This window comes from Polyodon spathula, chromosome 5 (genome assembly GCF_017654505.1).
Source record: "Polyodon spathula isolate WHYD16114869_AA chromosome 5, ASM1765450v1, whole genome shotgun sequence".
In the NCBI taxonomy this organism is placed as follows: domain Eukaryota; kingdom Metazoa; phylum Chordata; class Actinopteri; order Acipenseriformes; family Polyodontidae; genus Polyodon; species Polyodon spathula.
Window position 1 is genome coordinate 12,420,842 of NC_054538.1, and position 24,814 is coordinate 12,445,655.

The 24,814-nt window shown below is 35.6% G+C and overlaps 2 protein-coding genes across 4 annotated transcripts; one reads left to right on the top strand and one right to left on the bottom strand.

Annotated features, from left to right (window-relative positions):
• clu (clusterin) lies at positions 1-10,697 on the top strand. 2 transcript variants are annotated; one of them, XM_041249768.1, is made up of 9 exons: positions 1-138; positions 3,180-3,307; positions 5,234-5,382; positions 5,746-5,916; positions 6,114-6,510; positions 7,141-7,281; positions 8,147-8,373; positions 8,743-8,918; positions 10,141-10,434. In XM_041249768.1, exons 2-9 carry the CDS (start codon positions 3,214-3,216, stop codon positions 10,148-10,150), a joined length of 1,365 nt encoding a protein of 454 aa, XP_041105702.1. In that variant the 5' UTR covers positions 1-138; positions 3,180-3,213; the 3' UTR covers positions 10,151-10,434. The 2 variants fall into 2 exon arrangements, with proteins under 2 accessions (XP_041105702.1, XP_041105701.1); XM_041249767.1 differs by lacking the exon at positions 10,141-10,434 and adding an exon at positions 10,474-10,697 and having other exon boundaries at positions 4-138.
• A 104-nt stretch (positions 10,698-10,801) lies between these two features.
• Positions 10,802-23,168, bottom strand: LOC121315568. 2 transcript variants are annotated; one of them, XM_041249769.1, is made up of 8 exons: positions 22,899-23,168; positions 21,756-21,881; positions 17,313-17,403; positions 16,838-16,965; positions 16,019-16,094; positions 15,254-15,511; positions 11,824-12,030; positions 10,802-11,600 (listed from the first exon to the last, which is right to left on the bottom strand). In XM_041249769.1, the coding sequence occupies exons 1-8, from the start codon at positions 23,094-23,096 to the stop codon at positions 11,395-11,397; spliced, it is 1,290 nt and encodes a 429-aa protein (XP_041105703.1). In that variant the 5' UTR covers positions 23,097-23,168; the 3' UTR covers positions 10,802-11,394. The 2 variants fall into 2 exon arrangements, with proteins under 2 accessions (XP_041105703.1, XP_041105704.1); XM_041249770.1 differs by lacking the exons at positions 21,756-21,881; positions 22,899-23,168 and adding an exon at positions 17,750-17,950.
• Between the last annotated feature and the right edge of the window lie 1,646 nt (positions 23,169-24,814).

The following is a 24,814-nucleotide window of genomic DNA, read 5'->3' on the forward strand; positions in this document are numbered from 1 at the left end:
TAGAAAACTCCCAAACCGCAAAGAGCATTCTCCAAGGGTGACTCACTCCAGCGTCAAACATCACTGCTAGGTATAAATACCTACAATAACACAGCCTCTATTCAGTGCTTCCACTGGGAGAAGCAAACAATTAAGAGGGTAAGTAGACCAAATATATTATTTTTTCATATTTATTTAATTATGGGTTAAAATATCCTGAAAGTAACATTTAAATATATATATATATATATATATATATATATATATATATATATATATATATATATATATATATATATAATAACTACAATGCTAATGTTACGATGCAACTAAATTAGCAATGTTGATGCATGAAATCACCTGTAATTTAATTATGCTGTATCCTTCTTTAATCAGTATTCATCATGGTTTACACTTTGTAGCATCATAAAGTATTTCTGATTTCATATTTCTTAACATTGCATTGCTGCAGTACTGTCATACTTAAAACAGGTAGAGACTAGAAGTCATATCTGATTTTGCATTTTAAATGTGAAAATGATTATAATGTATGACCAGTTATTACAGTGATCCAAACCCGCCTCTGGCTCACTTGTTCTAGTTAAATTAGTGCAGCATGGTGAATGAGATGTAAGCACGTTCGATTCCTTTGTCAGCTCAGCCTGCCCTCAGGACTCGATTAAATGACATAATTATTTAACATACAGTACTTGGCTGTTGATTTATTATTTATTTATTTATTTTGACTTCCAAAGCAAATGAATTTGACATCCAGGGTATAATGGTTCAGATGAGTTTCCTTCCAATCAAGTACCTTTTCAAAGGGAGTTTATCCCCTGGGATTGATTACTCTAATAAGTCAATGAAAATGGAAAACATTCCAGTCAAAAAGGTAATTTACCTTTAGTTACAGGTGTAACTAAAGAAAAAACAATTGCCCTTCTGTACCCTGCATTAATATATGCTGCATATCTGCTGTTACGCTGTTGGAAATGCAGGTTGTGAGATGAGGAACGGTTTTATTTAATATGGTTTTATAAAATAATTTAATATTTACGTCAAAAATTGCACAGCAGTGGGTATACCTGAGCAAAGAAATACAAACAACATAAAAAAAACCCAAACAAACCCAGCATAGGAGTGGCCCATTAACTATTAACAAAAAATCTTACTATATTAACAAATTATGCTCTTAGTTGTTAAGAATGAGATCAGGTTAACTAATATATATATATTACTAACCATTAACGCCAAATGAATAGCATATGTTAGATATATGTGTTAATAAGATCATTATTACCAGTTAAAACATTTTAAAAAGTGGCACTTATATAATACATATAATATATAATGATATAACCATTGAAACCTTAGTTATGTTTAAAAATGTACCCTGTAAACCTTTAAAGCTAGCTTTCAATATAATGCAGTTTTTTCTTTTTGAAGCAAAAAAAAATAAGTTTCACTAATGCTCACTTTGTGTCACTGCATTTGCTGTACTGGTAATATTATATTTAGTATCATCAGGATTTAAACAGCTCCGCAGAAAAAGAAAAGAAAACAAGCAGACAATCAATAACTGCCACATTGCTAGATTTGCACTGCAAACACATGATGGCTCAAAGTTCTGGTTACATAATGCATTTCAGTGCCATGAGCATATTACGCAAGTTATATAACAGTTCATGTTGACTGACAGCCTCTGTTTTCCCGAAAATTCCTGTTCACAGTTTATTTGCTGAGAAAAGGCATGGGGCACTGTAAAGCCATATTTACTACAATGTAGCACAACTGTTAACACTCTTATAATATTCTGACCTTGAATGTCTTTTAAAACCAAATACAAATGCATTCCAAAGGAAACACTGTAAAAAGCTTAGCTTTGTTGAGTATAAGTCTTGCTATGCTTTGAGCTTTTCAAAGCTGTACAGAATGTTAGCTTAGATATTTTGATGTGTGTTTTATTGAGATGATGAGTGCCCTCCTGCTGGATTACATGTGAACTGCAAACCAGCTCTTTCTATTGCTCCACAATTATTGAGAGTTTTAACTTTTGATCCGCTTTTCGTATGCTACGAATCATTTTCCTGGATCTCATTTTATAATCATTTTGCATTCATTTGAATCCAGCGAAAGAAAGAAGAAGAAAGAAATTGCATTTTTCTAAACGATGTTGTGAGCAGATACACAGCTTGAGCTAAGGAAAGTAATTTCCAGAATTCTGATGTTTAGTTTAGGTTAAATATACTTTATTTTCCATAAATTGTATGTGTTATATACCTCTCGAGCTCCTGAGGATGGCCACAGACTACCCACATGCAACACTTCAGGACTTGTTTTTTTCAGAAATAATATAATGTAGAAGAGTTTTTCTAAACTCAGACAATACCAACATATGGTAGGTATGAAAATCAACAACCATGCTTAGTAGCAGAGGTGAAATGAACTGTGCAAATAACTGGGAAAGAAAAATAAGTGAAAAGATATTTGTAAAATAATTGAACTATACAGCTTACACATTTCAAACAAACTGCAGATATTGTTCTGCAGAACGTGGAATGAGAGCAATGGTCTAGCAAGCATATCTGAAGGTAGAGGTTTCCGAAAAAAATGCGCGTTGGCCCATGTAAGTTCTCAATTTGAACCTTCAGTCAGTTCCAGTGCAGTACTGGCAAGCTGCCACGTGGTGGTGTGTTTGGGTTCCTAATTCCTAAAATGAATCTGTCTTTTCGATTCTATTATTATCTTCTATGGTCTTTTCTTCACTCTGCTTAATGTACAGTCAAAGAAAACTGATATACAATAGCAATCTAAATTGTTTATATTATATTTAACATTAACTGGCAGTGGTACATAGGTAGATATATGGTTCTTTTTAAACTATGAACTATGATTCACACGGATGCATCTTGCAGTCACGTAGTACAGTATTTAAACAGATGGCTTTTATCATCACCATTGTAAACATGCTGGGCAGGTTATACAGATTTGGTTTACAGTACAGCTAATGGACAGATTGTCTACGCGTTTCTCGAGGGCAAAGTTTGGTCTGCTTTTTTTTCAAAGTAATTGGAAAAATGTCTCTATAAGTTTCTTCTTGTTGTATTGTATTTAACATTAACTGACAGTGGTACATAGGTAGAAAGAGCTATTTTTACGGCTCTTTTCGTACCTTTTTAAAAATGAATATTTTCTTTCAGACCCATTCCAGCTGTTTTGTTTCTTTAAACGGTTATGAAGATGAGGGTAGCCGTGTCGTTCCTGGTTGTGTGCCTGCTCTATTCTTTGTGTGAATGTCAAAATAGACCTTCACCAGAGGATCTTAAACGTAAGTACCAAATCAGGTTTTGCTGGTAGGATGTTCAGTAAATTATTAGTTAAAATATGTGCTACATTAAAAAATACTTTCAATATTTTCTACAGGAATGAAAAAATAACGGAATCTTACCAATCAACAATAATGCTTAAGCAATACAATTCCTGATTGTGTGTTTGCATCAGTGGCGTAGCTTGGGGGGGGGGGGGGGGGGGGGGGGTTGAAATTCATTATTTAACGACGTGGGAGAAAGAAAAAAAGAGTCAGACCCAGCGACACTGTAAACCCCTGTCCTAATCAATGTAACCTCTGATCCGTGAGTGGTTGTTTCGCTGCCCGCCTACTTGAAAAATCAAACACATATCTAGTTGTGATTGGGCATAGTCCTGTCATGTTTACTCCAGATTCAGCCTTCGACTCCTTTGATTGGACAACGCGTGTGCACATACTGTTCAACCTGACGTGCAATGAGACGTCCGAATTGCAGATTAATGTAGAAATTATGGCCTTTATTGTTGGAATGTATTTTCTGTTGTTTTGGCCAGATTACAGTGTTGAGCACTGTTCAGATTATTTTATTAATGTTAATAGTGTAGAATTAATACGGCAAAATGATTAGTTGGTACTTCGCAGCTAATGCTACTGTTGCTTTAAGTTACTGGAAGAGCTTACGCACTGTGACATGGCTGCTGAACTGTGTGTTTTGGGGTGTCGGGACAAGGGGGAAGATCGGCGCGTTGTTTTATTCACCGTTTGCTTAACCAGTGGCACTGTGCGGTCAATGAACTCTTGTTAAAGACAACAGGTGACGCTCACCGAACTGTTAAACTCACCGAGGAGACACCAGACTCATCGGGCTAGAAACCTGTGAGATTCACCAACACAACATGGATGCCGCCATAGATACTGCCAATGTGGTGTGGGGAGACCAAATGAAACATTTTAGTCAAATCTGACGGCAAATCGTTTAGGAAATAGTAAATAATAGAAGTCCTACCAAATCCCATTCATTTATCAACCTTTTCCTTCCATTTAAGTAGTATAAGACATCTGATTTAAGTTGGAGTTTGTAAAGATGACAGTGAGTGTTATCAAACATCGGCGTAATGTCATAGCAATTAAGTCATAAAGAGAACTGCTTAACACGATAATAATAATAATAATAATAATAATAATAATAATAAAAACATGTCAAAACGTTTGTATGAATTTCCTATTAAATTTAATTTAGCATGTTACTAGAGAGAAAAGTGTATGACAGATTTGTGAAGAGCAAGAAAACCCTGAAGTACAGAGTGAAGTTGGAAGCTTGTGGCCACACTTTGCTGGGAATTGCCAGTAGCTCTGCCTGTCTTTTTGCAGGTGTCACAAAATGATAGATTGCATTGCATGTGTATTTTTGTGTTGAAGCAATGGTCCCAATCTGTTTAACCAATCGTCAAACCTTTCTCCCGTTATTCTAAAAATGTCTTTCTGGCCACTGCAAGTCTGTCTACTGCCTTGCCTGTCGCCACAGCACAAAGTTTTCTCTGACTACTAGTCACCAAACTTGTTTTAATCCAGTCACCAGTGAAGGTACTTCCACCTTACCAGTTTCTTTGCAGCGGTGAATAAAACAACACGCCCACAGTTGCCATGGTGGTACTTTAAGCAAGTACTAATGCTATAATAAAAAGCAACAAACCTGTGCCAACAAAATAAAGAATGTTGCTAAGAGGGACAAGACAGGAGTTAACTGCAATTAATTAACAGCTCTAATTATTACCCATCTGCAAAAATCCTCCCCCCCCCCAACCAAATCCTGGCTGCGCACTGGTTTGCATAATGTCAGATTGTAAGATGGTGCTGATAAGATGTGTACTGATAAGATGTGTATTTTTAAATATTACTTGTGCATTTTACCTGTTAAGCAACTCGATTATAAATTGAATTTCACAGAAATATCCCTGTCGGGAGAGAAGTATTTAGACAAACACATTGAAAACGCTATCAATGGAGTCAAGCAGATGAAGAGACTGATGGAGAAGTCTGGGGAAGAGCACAAGAAGTATTTAAGCATATTAGAGAGAACCAAAAAGATGAAGGAGGTTTGTAACTGCACCAGCTGATTTTGGCTTTACATAAAACCTTCTTATTGATACTTACTGCTTAAGATTTTTGAGCTTGAGAATGTAAAGAGAGATGTATTGTGGATGGCAGGTAAATGTTATTTTTTTGCTATAACCAATTCAAGCAGAGACTGACAATTGTGTTGAATTGGACTAATGTCCGTTGGGAGACAAACTTGAACTGAATAGGATTAAAACCAATTGGTAAAAGGCAGTAGACACTGTTGAATTAGTAAACTGTATATAGCCCCCCAGCTATTTTAGACTCTGTAAAAAAATATTTGGTGATTTAGCTCTTGACTACATTCAGTTGCAAAGTGACCTATTCGGTTTTCCTTCTAGGACGCACTAAAGGATGCCCAGGAAGTCGAGTCAAAACTAAATGCAGAACAGGAAGTGTGCAATGAAACAATGCAGGCCTTGTGGGAGGAGTGTAAACCATGCCTGAAAAACACATGCATCAGGTTTTATTCCAGGACCTGCAGCAGTGGCTCAGGCATGGTGGGAAAAAAAGTAAGTGTATTTTTTATTTTATTTTTTTTAACTGTAGGGAGGTTCATGATTTCATGATATTAAGTTTTGATTTCCTAGAATTTCTTAATGGCCACAGACAGTACTGGACATTATCCACTCTATCCACAAACTTATGGGATAACTTAGCACATGTCTAACACCAGCAAAACAAAATCGTTCTACTTTCTTTCCCTTAGCTCGAAGAATTGCTCAATAGGACCTCTCCTATTTCTATTTGGATCAATGGAGAAAGGATGGACTCTCTCCTGGAGGAAGACAAAGAACAAGATAGGAGATTCAAAGACCTTGAGGAACACTACTCAGAAGTTGCTGACGGGGTGGACGGGATCTTTCATGACAGTATGAAGGTCTTTGATCAGATGCACTCCTCCTTTCACCGCCCGTTCTTCAGCGACTTTCCCCGGATGCCATCTTTCAGAATGAATTTCCCCAGCTCCAGGTTTCCCATGTTCGAACAAGGTTTTCATGGCATGTTTCAGCCAATGTTTCACATGGCCCAGAGAATGTTTGACTCGGCCAACCGACACATGGAAAGACTGGGTCAATATGACACGATGACACCTTCTTCAACAGGTAACTCTTAGTTTTTCTTTTAGCATTACACAGTGGTATAGCTTTGTTTTATTTTATTATATTACATTACATTACACTGTTCTTCTGGTAAAAAAAAAATGCCTAGACTGCAAGCACTCAAGTGAAAAATGCATACACTGCAGTAAGTGCACACAGGCTGTTATTTGGAAGAAAGAGGCAGGTCTGTTTACATTGGGTTTCCACAAACTGACACATGATATGCACAACTAATAGGATTTATGGCCAGCATATCTGGAGAGAGAAACAAAGACTAAATGTAAAGTTTCACATGCCAATAAATCAACAAAAGTGCATTGATTTTGTTAACAGAGCTTTTGCTGTTCAGGTTTTCAGTAGCTCTAAAAATAGTATTGTAACACTGCTTTTCAAAGAATATCTACTGTTTCAATAAAAATCACCATTAAACTTTGTTGAGGAAACATTTTGTTAAACACCACTTACAATATTGAAAGATTTTCATTTTGGAAGAGGTTTATGTTCTCTCTGGATAGTACAACATCCATTGCAGGGGGTGACTGATGACACTGCTTTTATCTCAGAAGTGATTCTCAACCTGGGATCTAAAAATTTTTTTGGACTGTAGCTTTTATTTTACCTTCTTTTATCTAGATGGAAAGGTCAGTGAAGATGTCATTGAATACGGACAAAACAGAGGGGACCGCATGACGTGCCGTGAAATTCGACGCAATTCCGCAGGGTGTCTCAAACTGAAGGAAGAGTGTGAAAAATGCAAAGACATACTGTCCATTGGTAATGTACATTTAGGACCCAGCAAGAAGTATAGCAATACACACTGCTAATAATAATAATAATAATAATAATAATAATAATAATAATAATAATAATAATAAAAAACAAAGAAAGTGTTTTTGTTAATATCATTTGATGGACGCACAATTTAAATATATAAGACCATAAGACATAAAGTATAACAAAAAAGACCATTATGCCTTTCCACATTGTTAGTGTTCACTATGATTTCTTAATTATAGTTTTTTTGTATTATTTTTTACAAGTATAATACAAGTCTCTTCTGGCCTATATGCTCACTACTAACGGAATACAACTACTGTTAATATTTAATACTGCAAGTGAAAGTAGCAAGCTATAAGTGAAAAAAAAAAATATTCACTACATCAGAGTTTAACAAAGTTACCAAGATGTGTGGAAAGCTATACCATATTTAAACTATAGTACATTCCATGAATGGAAAATTAGCTTGCCAGCTCTACATGCGCATTTCCCCCACAAATCTGAAGTCATACGTAAATTACATACTTGCCATATAATAGCTGACAAGGACATTACCTGTAGTTCTGTACAAGCAACACACAGTGTTTACACACTGGTTAACCCAGGCTAAAAGTATCTGGAAAATGCATTTGAATAACAGATAATTATAAATGCAAGTATACTTAAAAATACCACTAGATAGTAATGGCTATATAATGCATAGGAAAATTGACATTTTTTTTTTCTTTTTAAATTATGTGTGTGTTACTTAGAAGTAGGCTACCTTCCTAGCACTATGTTTGCTCTCAGAAGCTGCCTCCTGCACATTATATATTTCATTCTGGCCTCCACCGCTCAGCTGTAGCACACATCTTTCTTTCAGATTGCTCTGGGAAAAGGCCACTAGAAGGCCCCCTCAAGGAGGAGTTTGAGAAAGCCCTGGCCATGTTTGAGAGGTTCACGAAAGAATATGATGAGCTGCTGAAGAAATTCCAACAGGAAATGCTGAATACATCCAGCTTGATGGACACCCTCAACAAACAGTTTGGATGGGTGTCTACACTCGCTAACGCCACCAAGAGGCCAGGCGAATTCTTCCAGATTAAAACTGTGAGCATCATTTAGAGAGACTCTATTTAAAATCAAATTGATTTACCAAATTTAAAAACATGTACAAATTATTTTAAGAATAGGGTTTAATGTTTTGGTACTGTAACAGAAAAAGGTGGTGTCATGTAAGTAGTTATTCATTGCTGTAATTTAGGCTTTGTACAGTATTGTTCTATTACAGAGGGTAAGTGGCTTATATTTAGATATCATTAGGTGCTTAATAGCAGAATGATATGAAATAGAATACAATAGAAATCTATGAATCTCTTGGCTTTCACTGACTTCTTTCAAGTAATTTCACACTAAAATAATATTGCTTGTTATTCTGTGGTTCCCAAAGCTTTTTTAACTCCTAACAAATTTCTGTAGGTGATTTCCAGAGAAAGCCAGAACCCAGATAACCCTGGAGACACCAATGTTTCAGTTCAGCTGTTTGACTCCCCTCCAATGACCTTCACCGTACCTGGTGATATCCCTTGGGATGATGCCAAATTCTCCGAAGTAGTGGCAGAGGAGGCTCTGGAGCGCTACAAACAGAATACTATGTGAGTGGATGAGGGGCCCATAACCGTTTCTGTATCCAGTGATTGACACATCCAGTCATTCCATATACCTGGATGTTCTCCATACAAGACTGCAATCTGTAAAGTAAAAACTGTGTTCTCTCCTACAATGCAGAAGGGGTTAGGTACTTTAATCATGGCTCCCAATTTTAATTTCTCATTATAAGGATGTCTGGATATAAAGTGACAACTATATTGGCTGACTACTGCTTTATTGCAGGGGACTATTTTAGATTAGATAAATTTTTACACTGAAAGTAAATTCTCACAGATAATCCAGAAAAAGGGGGCTTTAAGATACTAAAATGCGTGTTCAATGACATATTTGATCCTACCGATTCAAATTAAAGAGCCAGTGTCATGTCCCTGTAAGTTACAACAATACTCATAATCTGTATTGCACCTTGCTGTGCTGTTCCCTGTCTTCCAGGATACCTTGAAATGTCTTCCAGTACTTTTTTTTAGCATTATTGACTGCTTGAGACAATTCCACTCTATCCCAGAGCGTGGTGGTATGTTTACATTTTTGGATGCAGTCTTTGAATTAGCATCTTCATTCTTTCCGGTTAGGTGGTATCATGGTTCCCCTGAGCTAACTTTTACAGAAAGTAGCTTCTCGTGTTGCTAGGATACAGTCTGCCTGACGTTACGTGCAGCAGTGTACTCTGGGATGAATTTCATTAGTCTATCAGTTTTAGACATTTTATTTGTTTTAGACATTAAAAAGTCATTTTTGAATTTTCGTTTAAAAAAGCCAATAATTGTATTTAGTAAATTAAATACGAAGACCAGGCTTTCATAACCAGAAGCCTGGTCCTTCGAACCTGGCATTTTGCATCAGCTATTTATTCATTAATTTTTTTAATTTTTATTTTATGTTAATGTTACTATAGTAATAAAAAAGACTTACAAACACACGTTTGACATACTAAAATATCAACCAACTCTAGAATCATCCCTATAAATTATTTTTTGTATATTGTGGTGGTAATAAATTAAACAGAACAGTATTTCACTTGTCTCACTATTATTAGAGGTACAACATTATAATAACTGCTGATTTGACTAGCATGTGAGGAATAGACAATATGTTTTATACTTTTTTTTTGCCTACATCTTTTTGTTCTTGACCACAGGTCTTGACAACACATCACTTAATAAATAATTAGCAAATGTTTATAACTATTTTATTTCCGGGACTTAGGCCTAAATAAAAAATACACAAAGGACTTGTTCAAGTAACTCAGCAGGAGGCGAGTCTCTCAGAGAAGGGAAAATGAGAGAACAGCAAAACACAGCATGAAAACTGTTTCAGGTAACACTGTTTATAATTGAAAGAGAACACAACACTATGCAGGTTAAACGTTGATACTGGATCTTTAAAAGGTATAAAATAAATAAATCAATATCACACGCTACTGTAATTGGACCCCAGGACAAAGCTACGTTTTTTAACAATAGTCAAGGGAAGGTTATTTAAAGGGGCTTTTAGAGCATTGCAACTGATGGTTTTATTGTTTTTCTTTTTTTTTTTCAGAGTGGTTAAGTAATAGACAGCTTTTGTTATGCAGGACTACCTGAAAAGCCATACAACTAAACATCTATCTTCAAGAAAAATTTGACATCGCATTGCTGCTGAACTACTGCTATGGGACTAGAACTATTGCACTATACATGTAGACAGTAAATGATCTTCCTAACATAGTGATGGATTGTACATCAAACATAACTAGAAATGCAATAAAACATAATGTAAGCCTCTGTCTGTCTCCTTTTTTTTGCATTTATGCATGGAACAACCTAATTTGCATATGTTTACAAGACATCATTCATATGTGCAGTACATTATGTATACTTCCAAGACAGATGAACAAAAAGTTGCATGAACTCTTGTAATATCACAAGTATATAAAAAGCAGCTTGCCTAAATACAGAATAATGCGGCCTACTGGTGACAACATTCTTCAAAGAATGCTAGGGACACACAGTTTCTATTACACAGTTAATCTTTATCTGATTTTGCATTCCATTGCATTTCTGTCCTCTCAAGATACTTGACATTAGGTACTGGTTTAATTTGCTATTAATCATGTTTACCAAATCTGTAGACTCTATATATTTATTGAATAGGCTATATGATGTGTGCACTTTCATACTATTCATATCCCATTTTGTGATACTTTAATTAAGTAGGTATAGTCACAGTTATGATTTCCTTGGCACACCTAAAGAAGAAAACCACACCAAAAAGTGCTCAACGAATACAACAGTTGTCAAAAAGTCCACATCTCAGAATCCGTGATCACTAATCAAGATTGTTGTTTCTTCTTGCACAACAGTTCCATTTAGAAAATTAAAATGTAATGTACTGACATAAGTAATCAAGACTGGACCACGTAGTAACATAATGTGCTTTCATTTCAGATGTGCTGCAATTCAGATGATTGGCATGCTGGGCCTACATAGTCTTCTGGTACCTGAGTAAAGCTGAGGAGGCAGACGTTACTGCCTTTGTATTTTCATCACAGTGATAGAACCCATCAGTTTCATAGTAGAGGCAGTCCACTGTTTCAAGCACGTTGCTCTTGTTGACCAATCTGCTGCTCTCAGATGATACTTTTTTCCGAGAGTGGTGCATGACCATCAGGATTACCTTTTTATAAGCTATTGGGGGGGGGGGGGGGGGGGGGGGGATTAAAGTCAATAAGGCTATGACATTAAGTATTATTAAAATAATGTAAAAACAAACCAGTAACACCAGCTAGCAAATACTAAAGCAAACATTTGAAAACTAGCAAACACTAACAAATGAATATGATATACATGCCTTAGATAAATTATCCACTTGTATACACCAAAGGTTACATTTTAAACCAGTCTTACTTACGTGAAATGTTCTGGATAACTGCATCAATATCAGTGCCAATCCGAGAGATAACAGGACAAAAGAGTAAAAGCACCTTATCAGAATTATAATCATAGGCTTGCTTCTGAAGGGCTACTCCCATGCTTCTGAGATTCTGAGATAGTTTGTCCAGGAATTTAATCTCTGCCCCAAAGGTCTTCCCAGTAACGAGGGTTTCGATTCTAAGAACTGGAAATAGCAAGAAAAAGAAAATCCCAAAGTGTATGATCTGTATTATTGATATGAGATATCAGAGGATAAAACAATTGCTAGTGAAACAGTGTAGTGTCTCTACAGTAGACATTCATCAAATGACCTCAATATGGCAGCCGTACTAGGTCATCGGTCAATGACATTTTGAATGAAGGGTTCATACAACCTTGAAAATATAAAGTCACTATCTTAAATTGTTTCTAAGTAACCATATCAGGTTTTGACACAGTGATGGCTGCTTTACAAAATGCTTCCACGAAAGTATATTTTATGATACCCACGATTGATCTTGACTAAGAATATGTTGCCTGTATCTCAAAATGTTAATTTTGTTTATGATCCTGAAACCAAAATGTCATATGACCCCAATATGGCACTACAGGTCACAGATCACAGGTCAAAGTCAAGGGTGCTGTTAAATTTTGCCCAAGAGGTATTAGCAATTTTAGACACAGCGCTAGATTTGCAAATTCTGAAACGGTACCTTCACAGGGAATCTACACAAATTCAAGTGTTGTATAGTTTCAAAAAAAAATTATTTTTATGCAGTACTTACTGTAAACACCTTTGTATAAGTCTATTTTCTAGGTATTTTTAGGGGTCTCAAAAAGAGGGGAGTGAGCTATAGGATTTTTCCTGAAATTGTTGTCTCAAAAAAAGGGGAGGGGAGGAGGGCACTTATACACCAGTGCTACTTATACTGCAGTTTTTACAGTAATATTAGGGCTTTCAATTAATCACAGTTAATTTCTGTGATTAACTTGTTAATTTCTTTGGAGATTTTTTTTTTTTTTTTTTTTTAACGCATGTTAATCACACTCCTCTGTATTGACCCTCTTAGCATACTATAACTCATTCCCTGCATCACCATTTTAATACACCGAACATACAGCGCAATGAGTGCAGTTGCCATCTGCGTAAAAAAAAAAGTTATAATCAATGAGACAAAACTCAGAAAGGCCTTAGTTTTTTAGTTGGCTGCAGCCCCCATCAGACTAAGATTTTTTGGTATAATTTTGTTCCTTAATATGTCTAGATTCCATTTCTGCCTATTGCCAAGCTGAATAATTGTTAGTTTAGATGCAAAACAACCTATTTTGGACTTACCCTTACTGAACTTCAGACAGTAGAACGCCGTCATTACAGATAATCAAACCAACCTTTTGTATTAACTCGTGGCGCTACTTAAATATAAATATACTACAGAAAGTTGTATTTAAATATCTTTATTATTTCTTAATGTTTATGTTTTTTAAACTTTTTTTTGTACTAATACATCAGACTATAAGCATCTAGTTTGTTTGTTCGCTGTGATCGATTGCTTCCTGACTTCCCCTGGTAACAGAGGGTCAAAGAAGTGTGTGCAGAAACAAACAATTAATAACTCCCGCTTTGCAATATCGCAATAAGTGTCTCTTTCTGTCACAGCTGATGTGAGGCAGTGATATGTGATGTAACAAAAGAATCATACCAAACATAGTATTGCTTGTTTTATACAGAATATTCTTCTCATTGGTGAAATTCGACTCCTATCGCGATAACTTCCTTGAAAAATTTTGTACATACAGTACGTATATATATATATATATATATATATATATATATATATATATATATATATATATATATATATCAGTAACAGTTTGGGTATATTAATGCTGATGATCTATACATTACCGGGACCTAAAAACATATCAATTCATCTCAACCTGACAACTACTGTGTGTTACAAGTACTGCTTGTACCAAAATCTCTAATTCCATGTGGGTAAATTTCCATTTTCACTTCTGAGCATCCTCATCACCATGGCTAGTACCAGGCTAAGGTCTCTGTGTGCCATTCACTTTCATTTGTAATGTGTAGCTTACACACACAGGGTTCACCCAAACCGGCTATTTATTGTGAGCGGTGTGTAATTTTCCACCGCTAATTGCAGTGAGGGGTAATTAAATGGGTTAATTGGGGAATCGCCTTCTTTACCTGATTAGTCTTATAAAATAGGTTGTTATTTTGAAGCTGAGTGCGGCCGTTAGACAGGGCGTCACCTGCAAAAAACGCCAACGCAACCTGAAAAGGGAAATATGTCAAAACCCCGACTTACTTACGATATGGATGTCTAACTAAATACCTAAACAGTTTTATTAATTAACATTCACACATTTTTATATTGTACAGTCGTTCGGTCTTGTGTGATTTTGGACTTGTCTCGTTACGGATACTAGACAGATTCCTGAGAACAAAATATAATTATTATGCCTAATTATTTATTATTATTACCTTATATATAAGTAATATTAATACTATAATAATAATAATAATAAAAAAAAAATTCCTTTTACTTTTTTAAGGAATTTGATGTCATATTAAACTTTACGTAACACCACTCATTGTGGTGCCTGAAAACGGAATCGTCAACCAAGTTTTTTAAATTTGTTGTTTTTTGTGTAAAACATGATTAAGACAGATTTATTTATATTTTGATATTTCTTACCCTTTGTTATAATTAGGTCTTTATACTAAAAAAAAACGTCCCAACATATGATTTTTTATTAATTATTTTTTTTGGATAATAATAATAATAATAATAATAATAATAATAATAATAATAATAATAATAATAATAATACATTGCAAATTTCACTTATATAGCCCACAAAATAAATATAAAAAAGCCTGTGTCTAATATAGAATCCAGCTACAAATAAACAGACCAAAACAAATACTTTTTCAAACATGATTTTAAAGTATCAATTGTGCTAGCATTCCTGATATGAATCAGGAGCAAGTTCCAAAGACAAGGGGCATTATAACTAAATGCCCCGGCTCCAACAGAGTTCAAATGAATTTTAGGAACTGTCAGAAGATTAGCATTTTCTGATCTCAGGGAACGACCAGGGACATATGGAGTCAACAGATCTTCAAGATAACAAGGTAATAATAATAATAATAATAATAATAATAATAATAATAATAGCATAATTAATAAAACAAATTAATAAAATGGTTGCAGTAATCAATTAAATATGCGAATAAAACCAAGATTAACTAAGATTACAAATTTTAATCGTGAGATTAATCATGATTACTTTTTTTTAATTGCTTGACAGCCCTAATTATTATGCAACCTAAATCATTACTTAATCCTATGTAGCTACTCGAATCAAACCACTGCACCAATTTCTGATTTCTGGAAACATACCTTGCATGGGAGGGTGTTTAGGCTTTGCAGGAAACCCTTCATGGTCTTTGTGTTTATCTGGGATATTAGCAGGGGGATCTGTTTGAATGCCTTTATCTTGTTTTAAATCATTTAAATCTTCCCTCTTCGTTTGATGAGACAACTCGGCAACAACTTGAATCAGCTGCTGAAGCACGCCTAACCATTTCTGAAAATCTACTTCCATATCCGTGAGAATCTGATAAACGTTTTTCACAGCACTCCCAGAAACAAGCGGATCTATTTAAAAAATAAAATAAGTAAAATTAAAAATTTAATTAGTGGCACAACTGCAGTCAATCAATCAAGCTGCATACATACATAAATACATGCAACACTGAATCGGTATCACACTGGTAGCAGCGTTAAATGCAGAGGACAACTGTATGCAACGCATGGTTAAACTATCTATGTAAATATATTATTTATATGTAAATATATAATTTTAACACCTCGAATGCCACTTGTTACATATTTTTTTTCCTTTAAGGTCTAAAAGGTTGACTGATTTGTTTTACACTGGCTTTTATGTTACCTAAGGTGACTGCTTGTTAAAGTGATTCCCCAGTGTCACACCGTTCCGTGAAGTTAATAGCCCTCATTATCTCCTGTCAGTTCAAGCTGCTTGCTATCTCATTCTCTAAAAAGTATTTTTCAATGGTCAGAAAAGTTTGTTTGGATGTACGTGATGCATTCAGTGCCAGTCAAGTGGTTGATATGATCACTTTCATTTTCAATTTCTTTTACCTTTCCTCAAATCTTCATTTCCAAGGAGCAGTTGTTGTACTTTTCCAGAATGTACGCAAATATTGCTTCCTGAACTCTGCAAAAATACAATTCGTTTATTAACTCTTTTCACACCATAAAGCCAGGCACTGGATGTGGTTTTGGGACTTAAGTGGAGCTTACTTTTTTTTTTTTTTTTTTGAAAACCTTAAAACATTCTTGGAACATTCCTCCAGCTTTATCACTTACCCTATTGCAGTTTTTTACGTTATTTTTTATTTAATTTAATTTATCACCTCCATTATTAGAAGTCTCTCAGTGAAAAGACACTCTACTATTAAGGCTAAAACTAAAAACTCTTAAATATCTTTCCTATTACACACAAAATATCACCCACTGACAGTAGTATTTTTTATATTCATCCATTCAAACAATCATCCATTCCAACTCTTCTTGACCCCGAGAGTGAGTGTGTGTGTGTGTGTGTGTGTGTGTGTGTGTGTGTGTGTGTGTGTGTGTGTGTGTGTGTGTGAGCGCGTGTATGTGTGTGCAGGGCAGGGGGTTGTTTGGGTGGTAGGGGCCAGGTTACAAGGTCACTGAAGTCAAAATTTTATAGGGTCGGATATGTGAGTGCTGACTGTGTACACAAATACCATCTGCTGGACAGTAAACAAATTGCAGGCTAGTCAGGGAACTGACTAAACTACGTGATCTAGATCTTGGAAGCAAACGGTGCAGGAGGTTAAAGATACCTGCCTGTACCACTAATCACCATGGCAACACATACCACATTGAATCAAACAACTTTATACATGAAATAGACTCAAAGTACATACCCACCTTCACATTCGTTTCCATGATGAGATTCATTATTTTCTTTCTCATTTGAAAATTAGGCAGCCCTGGCATCAGTTCGTTCACATCTTCTCTTGTTAGAGTAAGAAACTGTGCTTCATCAATGTTTGCACCTATCAAATCATTTCGATTAATAATGTTTTAATTCAAATATACAGAGCCTTATGTAGAGCAAACTATCCTTCAGTATAACACCCTATGCTTAATTCCAGGAGAAACATAGTTGAGGTGCAATTAACTATTTAATCAAGAAATATAATATAAATGTATAATAGCACTCTGATACCTAATCCAAAGCGCAATGGGTATCTCAGTGATTTATAACTAACTACAAATTTCAGCTATACTGGCATGGTTGTGACTGGTTCACTAAAAATAAAATGTGTTTTTCACCAGTTTTCTGTGTGTCCACAAATAGTATAAAACAGTTTACCATTCCTTAAATGTTTTTAGAACTTACTTTCAAATACATGTGCAGCCTCTTGGGTTATTTCATCCGCAATCCACTTATAAAATAATTCCAGACCTGCTTGTTTAGTCTGTTTACAAAACTGAAGATTGAAAATATCTATTTATAATGCACACAACAGAATACATATTACTAAGACGATTCAAATGTGATTTATAAGAGTCTAAAAATGCTTAGTGTGCCACAGTTTAAAAATCTTGCTTTTGTTTTTTCATACAAATACATTATACGCTTATGGGCACCTTAGTACAAAGCCTTATTACAAAGCTGTCTGTGAAAAACATGAGAAAAAAATAACACTAAACTCACAAGCATATATAAAAAAAAAAAATAGAAGAAAGTGTAAATAAAGAGTAAACACAAGAACCATCATGATACAGGAGTATTGTGCATTGAGTTATGATGGGGTTAACACCTACAGTACTTACAGGAGAAACAGATGATGTAGAGTGCATGGAGGGACCAGCAGAGGGCACTACTCTCTGTGGGCTGACACTCTCTGACCTCATACCCAGCAAGCTGTAGATCATTGGGATGAAGGTGTATGCTCTCTATAAACATTAAAAAACCTCAACATGGTCTTCAAGCCAGTAATCTGTGACACCTGCTTGATGTGGGAAATCCGAGAAAACCCAGCGGAGCTAAACCAAGTGTGCGTAAAGTGCCGCGCGATCCAGGATTTGCATAAACTAGTAAGTATGCTAGAAATGGAGCTGGAAGAAGTGAGACAGCAACAGGATCTTGAGGAACTGGCACACCCACAATTCATGGAAGTCTGCATCACCCCTAACAGACTGAAAGCCACCAGGGAGATAGAAGGTCAGAACAGCTGGGTTCAGGTAGGCAGAAGCAGGGAAAAAAAGAAACTTTGTCAAACACAACCACCAGAAATCAAAACAACCAACAGATTTGAGTCACTTCAGAATTTTGATGAGCAGAACCAACAACAAGAGAATGAAAGGAACAACATCCAGGACCCTATTGACAGTGGTGACCAGACAGCAAAAAGAAGGGAGGTCATGATTGTTGGGGACTCCATATTGAGAAACACAGCAAGTTCAATTCGCAGTTTGGACCCCCTTACTACAACAGTGTGCTGCCTTCCGGGAGCCTCGGTCAAGCACATCACTGAAAACGTGGACAGGCTCCTAGAACGAACAGGAGACGACCCGGTAGTAGTCGTCCACATCGGTACAAACAACATTGGAAGAGACAGACCAAAATCCCTGCAAAACAAATTCAGAGAGCTAGGAAGGAAATTAAAAGAGAAAACCAAAACTGTGGTATTTTCTGGTATACTACCCGCACCTTGCAAAGGACCATATGGACAGCTGGAAATAATTAATCAAAACGAATGGCTGAAGACGTGGTGCACACGGGAAGGCTTCACCTATCTTGATCATTGGACCACATTCTACAACGAGGACTATCTGTATAGACGGGATGGGCTGCATTTAAATAACAAGGGAACTAGTCTACTCGGAGAAAAGATCCTCGAGCAGGTTCGGAAGCATTTAAACTAGAAAGGAAGGGGGGAGAAATCAACAAAAAAACAGAAGGGAGACCGCATCAAAACAATAACAACAACTCAGGTAAGACAACCATTAAATGTATTTATCTAAATGCTAGAAGTATCAGAAACAAAATTCTAGAACTTGAAGCTACTGCACTAACAGGTAACTATGATGTGATAGGTGTTACAGAAACGTGGTTGTCTGAGAGTGATGGGGACGAATATAATATTTGTGGGTATACACTGTATAGGAAAGACAGGCAGGACAGAAGAGGAGGAGGGGTAGCGCTATACATAAGAAACAGTCTTGAAGCCCAGGTGTTAAACCTGGACAAAGAAAATAAAACCGAATCAATATGGGTCAGAATAACAGACAAAAATTCAAAAGGCATAATAATAGGAGCATGCTATAGACCGCCAGATTCAGACGGTGAGCACAATAATCTGTTATACAATGACATTAGAAATGTGTGTAGCAAAGGAGAAGCCATACTAATGGGGGATTTCAACTTCCCCCAAATAAAATGGGAAAACCCGGTGGGTAGCGCGAAGGATGAAATAGAAATGGTGGAAATGACAAATGACTGCTTCCTAACACAATTTGTGAAGGCACCCACTAGAGGGGAGGCATGCCTTGATTTAGTCTTTTCAAATAACGAAGATAGAATAACTAAAACAGAGGTCAGAGAACCACTGGCAAACTCAGACCACAACATGGTCTCATTTGAAGTGTTTTTTAAATCCCCAAAAGTAAAGACTAAAGCTAAGGTTTACAATTTTAGAAAAGCAAACTATGAAGGTATGAAACAGAGACTAACAGAAGTAGATTGGAGTAAAATAGAGAAAACACCCACAGAAGAAGGATGGTTGTTCTTCAAAAATGTAGTACTAGAGGCGCAAAACAATTATATCCCTAAAGTAGACAAATCTAAATGTAAAACTAAATTGCCAAAATGGTTTAATAGATCAATTAAAAAAAATATTCAGCGAAAAAAGGCACTTTACAGAGCATTAAAAAAGGACCAAAAAGAAAGTACGCAGAAAGAGTACACAGAACTGCAAACGCAAGTCAAAAAGGAAGTTAGAAAGGCCAAGAGAGAAATAGAAATGAACATTGCTAAGGGAGCTAAAACCAATTCCAAAATGTTTTTCCAATATTACAACAGCAAGAGAACATTCAAAGAGGAGATTAAATGTTTAAGAGATACAAATGGCAAAATCGTAGAGGAAGAAAAAAAAATAGCAAATATGTTAAATGATTACTTTTCACAAGTTTTTACAAAGGAAGATACTGACAACATGCCCCACATGTCATCCAGTTCCTATCCAGTTTTAAATAACTTTAGCATAACTGAGGCAGAAGTGTTAAAGGGACTAGGAGCTCTTAAAATAAACAAATCCCCTGGGCCGGATGAGATCCTCCCAGTAGTACTCAAAGAAATGAAAGAAGTAATTTACAAACCGCTAACCAAGATCATGCAGCAGTCTCTTGACACAGGGGTGGTACCGACAGACTGGAAAATTGCAAACGTAATACCGATCCACAAAAAGGGAAACAAAACTGAACCAGGTAACTACAGACCAGTAAGCCTGACTTCTATTATATGCAAACTTATGGAAACTATAATAAGATCCAAAATGGAAAATTACCTATATGGTAACAGGGTACTGGGAGACAGTCAACATGGTTTTAGGAAAGGGAGATCGTGCCTAACTAACTTGCTTGATTTTTTTGAGGATGCAACATCGATAATGGATAATTGCAAAGCATATGACATGGTTTATTTAGATTTCCAGAAAGCTTTTGACAAAGTCCCGCACAAAAGATTAATTCTCAAACTGAACGCAGTTGGGATTCAAGGAAACACATGTACATGGATTAGGGAGTGGTTAACATGTAGAAAACAGAAAGTACTGATTAGAGGAAAAACCTCAGAATGGAGTGTGGTAACCAGCGGTGTACCACAGGGATCAGTATTAGGTCCTCTGCTATTCCTAATCTACATTAATGATTTAGATTCTGGTATAGTAAGCAAACTTGTTAAATTTGCAGACGACACAAAAGTAGGAGGAGTGGCAAACACTGTTGCAGCAGCAAAGGTCATTCAAAATGATCTAGACAAGATTCAGAACTGGGCAGACACATGGCAAATGACATTTAATAGAGAAAAGTGTAAGGTACTGCACGCAGGAAATAAAAATGTACATTATAAATATCATATGGGAGATATTGAAATTGGAGAAGGAATCTATGAAAAAGACCTAGGAGTTTTTGTTGACTCAGAAATGTCTTCATCTAGACAATGTGGGGAAGCTATAAAAAAGGCTAACAAGATGCTCGGATACATTGTGAAAAGTGTTGAATTTAAATCAAGGGAAGTAATGTTAAAACTGTACAATGCACTTGTAAGACCTCATCTTGAATATTGTGTTCAGTTCTGGTCACCTCGCTATAAAAAAGATATTGCTGCTCTAGAAAGAGTGCAAAGAAGAGCGACCAGAATTATTCCGGGCTTAAAAGGCATGTCATATGCAGACAGGCTAAAAGAATTGAATCTGTTCAGTCTTGAACAAAGAAGACTACGTGGCGACCTAATTCAAGCATTCAAAATTCTAAAAGGTATTGACAGTGTCGACCCAAGGGACTTTTTCAGCCTGAAAAAAGAAACAAGGACCAGGGGTCACAAATGGAGTTTAGAAAAAGGGGCATTCAGAACAGAAAATAGGAGACACTTTTTTACACAGAGAATTGTGAGGGTCTGGAATCAACTCCCCAGTAATGTTGTTGAAGCTGACACCCTGGGATCCTTCAAGAAGCTGCTTGATGAGATTTTGGGATCAATAAGCTACTAACAACCAAACGAGCAAGATGGGCCGAATGGCCTCCTCTCGTTTGTAAACTTTCTTATGTTCTTACTTACAAGAGAAACAGGTGATGTAGAATGCGTGGAGGGACCAGCAGAGGGCACTACTCTCTGTGGGCCGACATTCTCTGACTTCAAACCCACCTTGGTGTAGTCCTTTGGGAAACTAAGGTTGCATGAACACTATAAACATTAAAACAGCAATTGTTACTTTCATATAAAAACAATGGCTAACACAATCCCCTGTACTGACACATCCAACATTTCAAAATAATTCTTCAGCCCTTTTAATAGGGCCAGGGTTGCCATGTTTGATTTCAGTGGATCATATATATATATTCATATATTACATATATACATATATATATATATATATATATATATATATATATATATATATATATTATATATATATATAATATATACATGTATATATATATTACATAAGATATATATATAATATTATACTATATATATAATATATATATATAATAATTAGTCAAAGCAACATTATTGCTGAATAGGTTAATACTGATTAACTTTTTTTTCAAAATTACTATTCGGCCAGTTACTTTAAAGGCGCGGTGTCTAAACTTTTGTTTAAGAACAGCGCTTAACCATTGCTTTGAACAAAACCCAAAAGCCAACTTTGCCTAAATTCATTAAGCTGTATTCGAAGGATTAGCTCTAAAATTAATTAGCCACTTCACTTGAGATCAAGGAATAAACCGATTTAAAGTATAAAAAATCGGTTATCACAATTAATTACTTTTTAACTCTAACCAAAATGTCTGGGCAAGCAACTGTACACTGTTGTACATTTTACAAAGCAATGAAATACAGTAGCTATCAGTGTACAAGAAATCACTTGATGCATTGTGATAGGCAACAATACCCAATTCTTCAGCTCTATTGATATTCTATTGCACGGGCCGTTGCTATACTGATATCCCAGGGTCCACCACAACTCCAAAGTGACAGTCATACGTAACTTTAAAAGAAAAACGAGCCTGATCCTGGGAGGAGCTTTAGTATAACATAAATTAATAAACACGCTGCAGTCTTGAGTGCAGAATATGAATATATACTGGTAGTTTGTGAACAATAAATACATTTAAAAAATAAACCCCTGCGGTATCAACAATTAAATACAGTATAGAACATGTTTTGTTATCACAGTGCTGTATTATTCATTACTACCTGGTTTGTATGTCTACGCCTCTGTTCACTATGCGGCTGGGCATTTATCATAATTTCATTAACGATAGTGGCTTCAGCTTTTCCTCTTTCCCTTGTTCTTTCCAGGTGCTCGGGATCTTCTTCACTCGAGTTTTTAAATGGCAGTCCATTGTTATTACTAACATGATCTTTACTCTGGCTTTCTTTTACGAAACTCATACTTCATACACATATACCGTGCGGTCCTGCAACAGTGTAGGCCTACTTAATGCCAATGACGACAGCTTGAAGAAAACAAAAGTGAAACTTGTATGCGTGGGTGTTGCATGGGGAGTTTCGATTTTATTACATAATACACTAGAACAGGGATTCTACACATTGTATTGGAGGCAGGTGTAAAATGTACTGCGTCCTCCCCGTGGAATCTTTGCATGCCTTGGCTTTCGTGGGTCTCCTCGGAACGACTCCTTACTTTATTTAACTTCACGTGCACGCGCAGCTGAGACAGACGATCTGGATAAATACATTTTTTAAACCAAAAGGCTAAAATATACATTAAAAAGCTTTGTTACACAACAGGCTCGTGTATTTACCTCACTTAAATACAGATCGTTATTAACGTTTCAAAGCTGTGTTTTTGATCAAAATAGTTTTAGTGCAGTATCTTGACGTAAAGTCATTTGTTTGTAGTTGCATTATTATTATTATTATTATTATTATTATTATTATTATTATTATTATTATTATTATTATCATTTGTTTATGGTATACAGCAATAGCCTAATATTTGGCACCCTCTTTCAAAGATTAACATGAAATGAGACAGTAATTCAACTTGTCTTGTATTTGGCAGCACTGGCTGGTGTCTGATGTGATGTTTTTCCGTTTCTTAGGGTTCCCCATTCCTTTTTTCTGAGGGGATGTCCGATATTATAGTATTTTCCAATTGTGTGCGAGTTTAACATTGTAGCAATACATAAAGCCTGCAACCCGGAACTTATCATCAACCCCTCACTTAACAAAGAACATGGCATCACCCTGGACAGTTCTCAGACATTACACCTATTGAAAGAATTCTGTTCTCAACAAGAAAAAGTTAGTCAATTAAATAATTATTAAAAGTAGATTAAAATATGAACATTGTTAAAAGTACTAGATGTATAATATTATAAGGTGCAATTCACCCACTTGGTCCCAGATGGTTGAGGGATTACCTGTATACTGTATGTATGCTTAAGGGTCAGTGAGTTCAAGTTTATCTGATCATTATTTTTGCAAGGATGCAATACCTTTATTTAATGTGTGCTGTAGTGGATTAAATGTACACCAATTTCTTTTTCACATTCAATTTCCTAGAATTACCCTGAAGGCAAAAATGAAATGAAAATGAAAGTTAAATCAGAGCTACAATAGATGAAACCTGTTAATGAGGAATGTATGGCCAGTGTGACTAAAGAGAACATGTGGTGTTGCACTGAAATGGTTTCTTGATGTTTTTTTTGTACAAAAAAAAAGTTTGGTCCCACTAAATTATGTCATGTACTATTCATAGTTTTATGAAATGCGTTTGTGTTTGTATGAGAAACTAATATGTAGAGATACCTACCCCAGCACTTACCATACAATATGTACCATAAAGTACAGTATTTCAGTTGTTTTACAGTTGTTTTCATTAAAAGATGTTAGTTAACCCCAAAAACATAGAGAACAGACTTAGCACATATTATGCCATTATTTTAAATCATAAAATACATTTTCAGATTATTATTATTATTATTATTATTATTATTATTATTATTATTATTATTATTATTATTATTATTTATTTATTTCTTAGCAGATGCCTTTTAAACAATCAATTAGCAACAATACCTTTGACTTTTTTGTTGTTGTGAACACTGGGAAAGAAATAAGCTTGTAAAAGAGCAGGGGTATGT

Coding starts and splice junctions, on each gene's coding strand:
- clu (XM_041249767.1), top strand. CDS start 3,214: ATGAAGATGAGGGTAGCCGTGTCGTTCCTGGTTGTGTGCCTGCTCTAT. Junction 5,383..5,745: donor GAACCAAAAAGATGAAGGAG/GTTTGTAACTGC, acceptor TTTTCCTTCTAG/GACGCACTAAAGGATGCCCA. Junction 7,282..8,146: donor CAAAGACATACTGTCCATTG/GTAATGTACATT, acceptor TCTTTCTTTCAG/ATTGCTCTGGGAAAAGGCCA.
- LOC121315568 (XM_041249769.1), bottom strand. CDS start 23,096: ATGAGTTTCGTAAAAGAAAGCCAGAGTAAAGATCATGTTAGTAATAAC. Junction 17,404..21,755: donor CTACATCACCTGTTTCTCTT/GTAAGTAAGAAC, acceptor TTCAATCTTCAG/TTTTGTAAACAGACTAAACA. Junction 11,601..11,823: donor AGTTATCCAGAACATTTCAC/GTAAGTAAGACT, acceptor CCCCCCCAATAG/CTTATAAAAAGGTAATCCTG.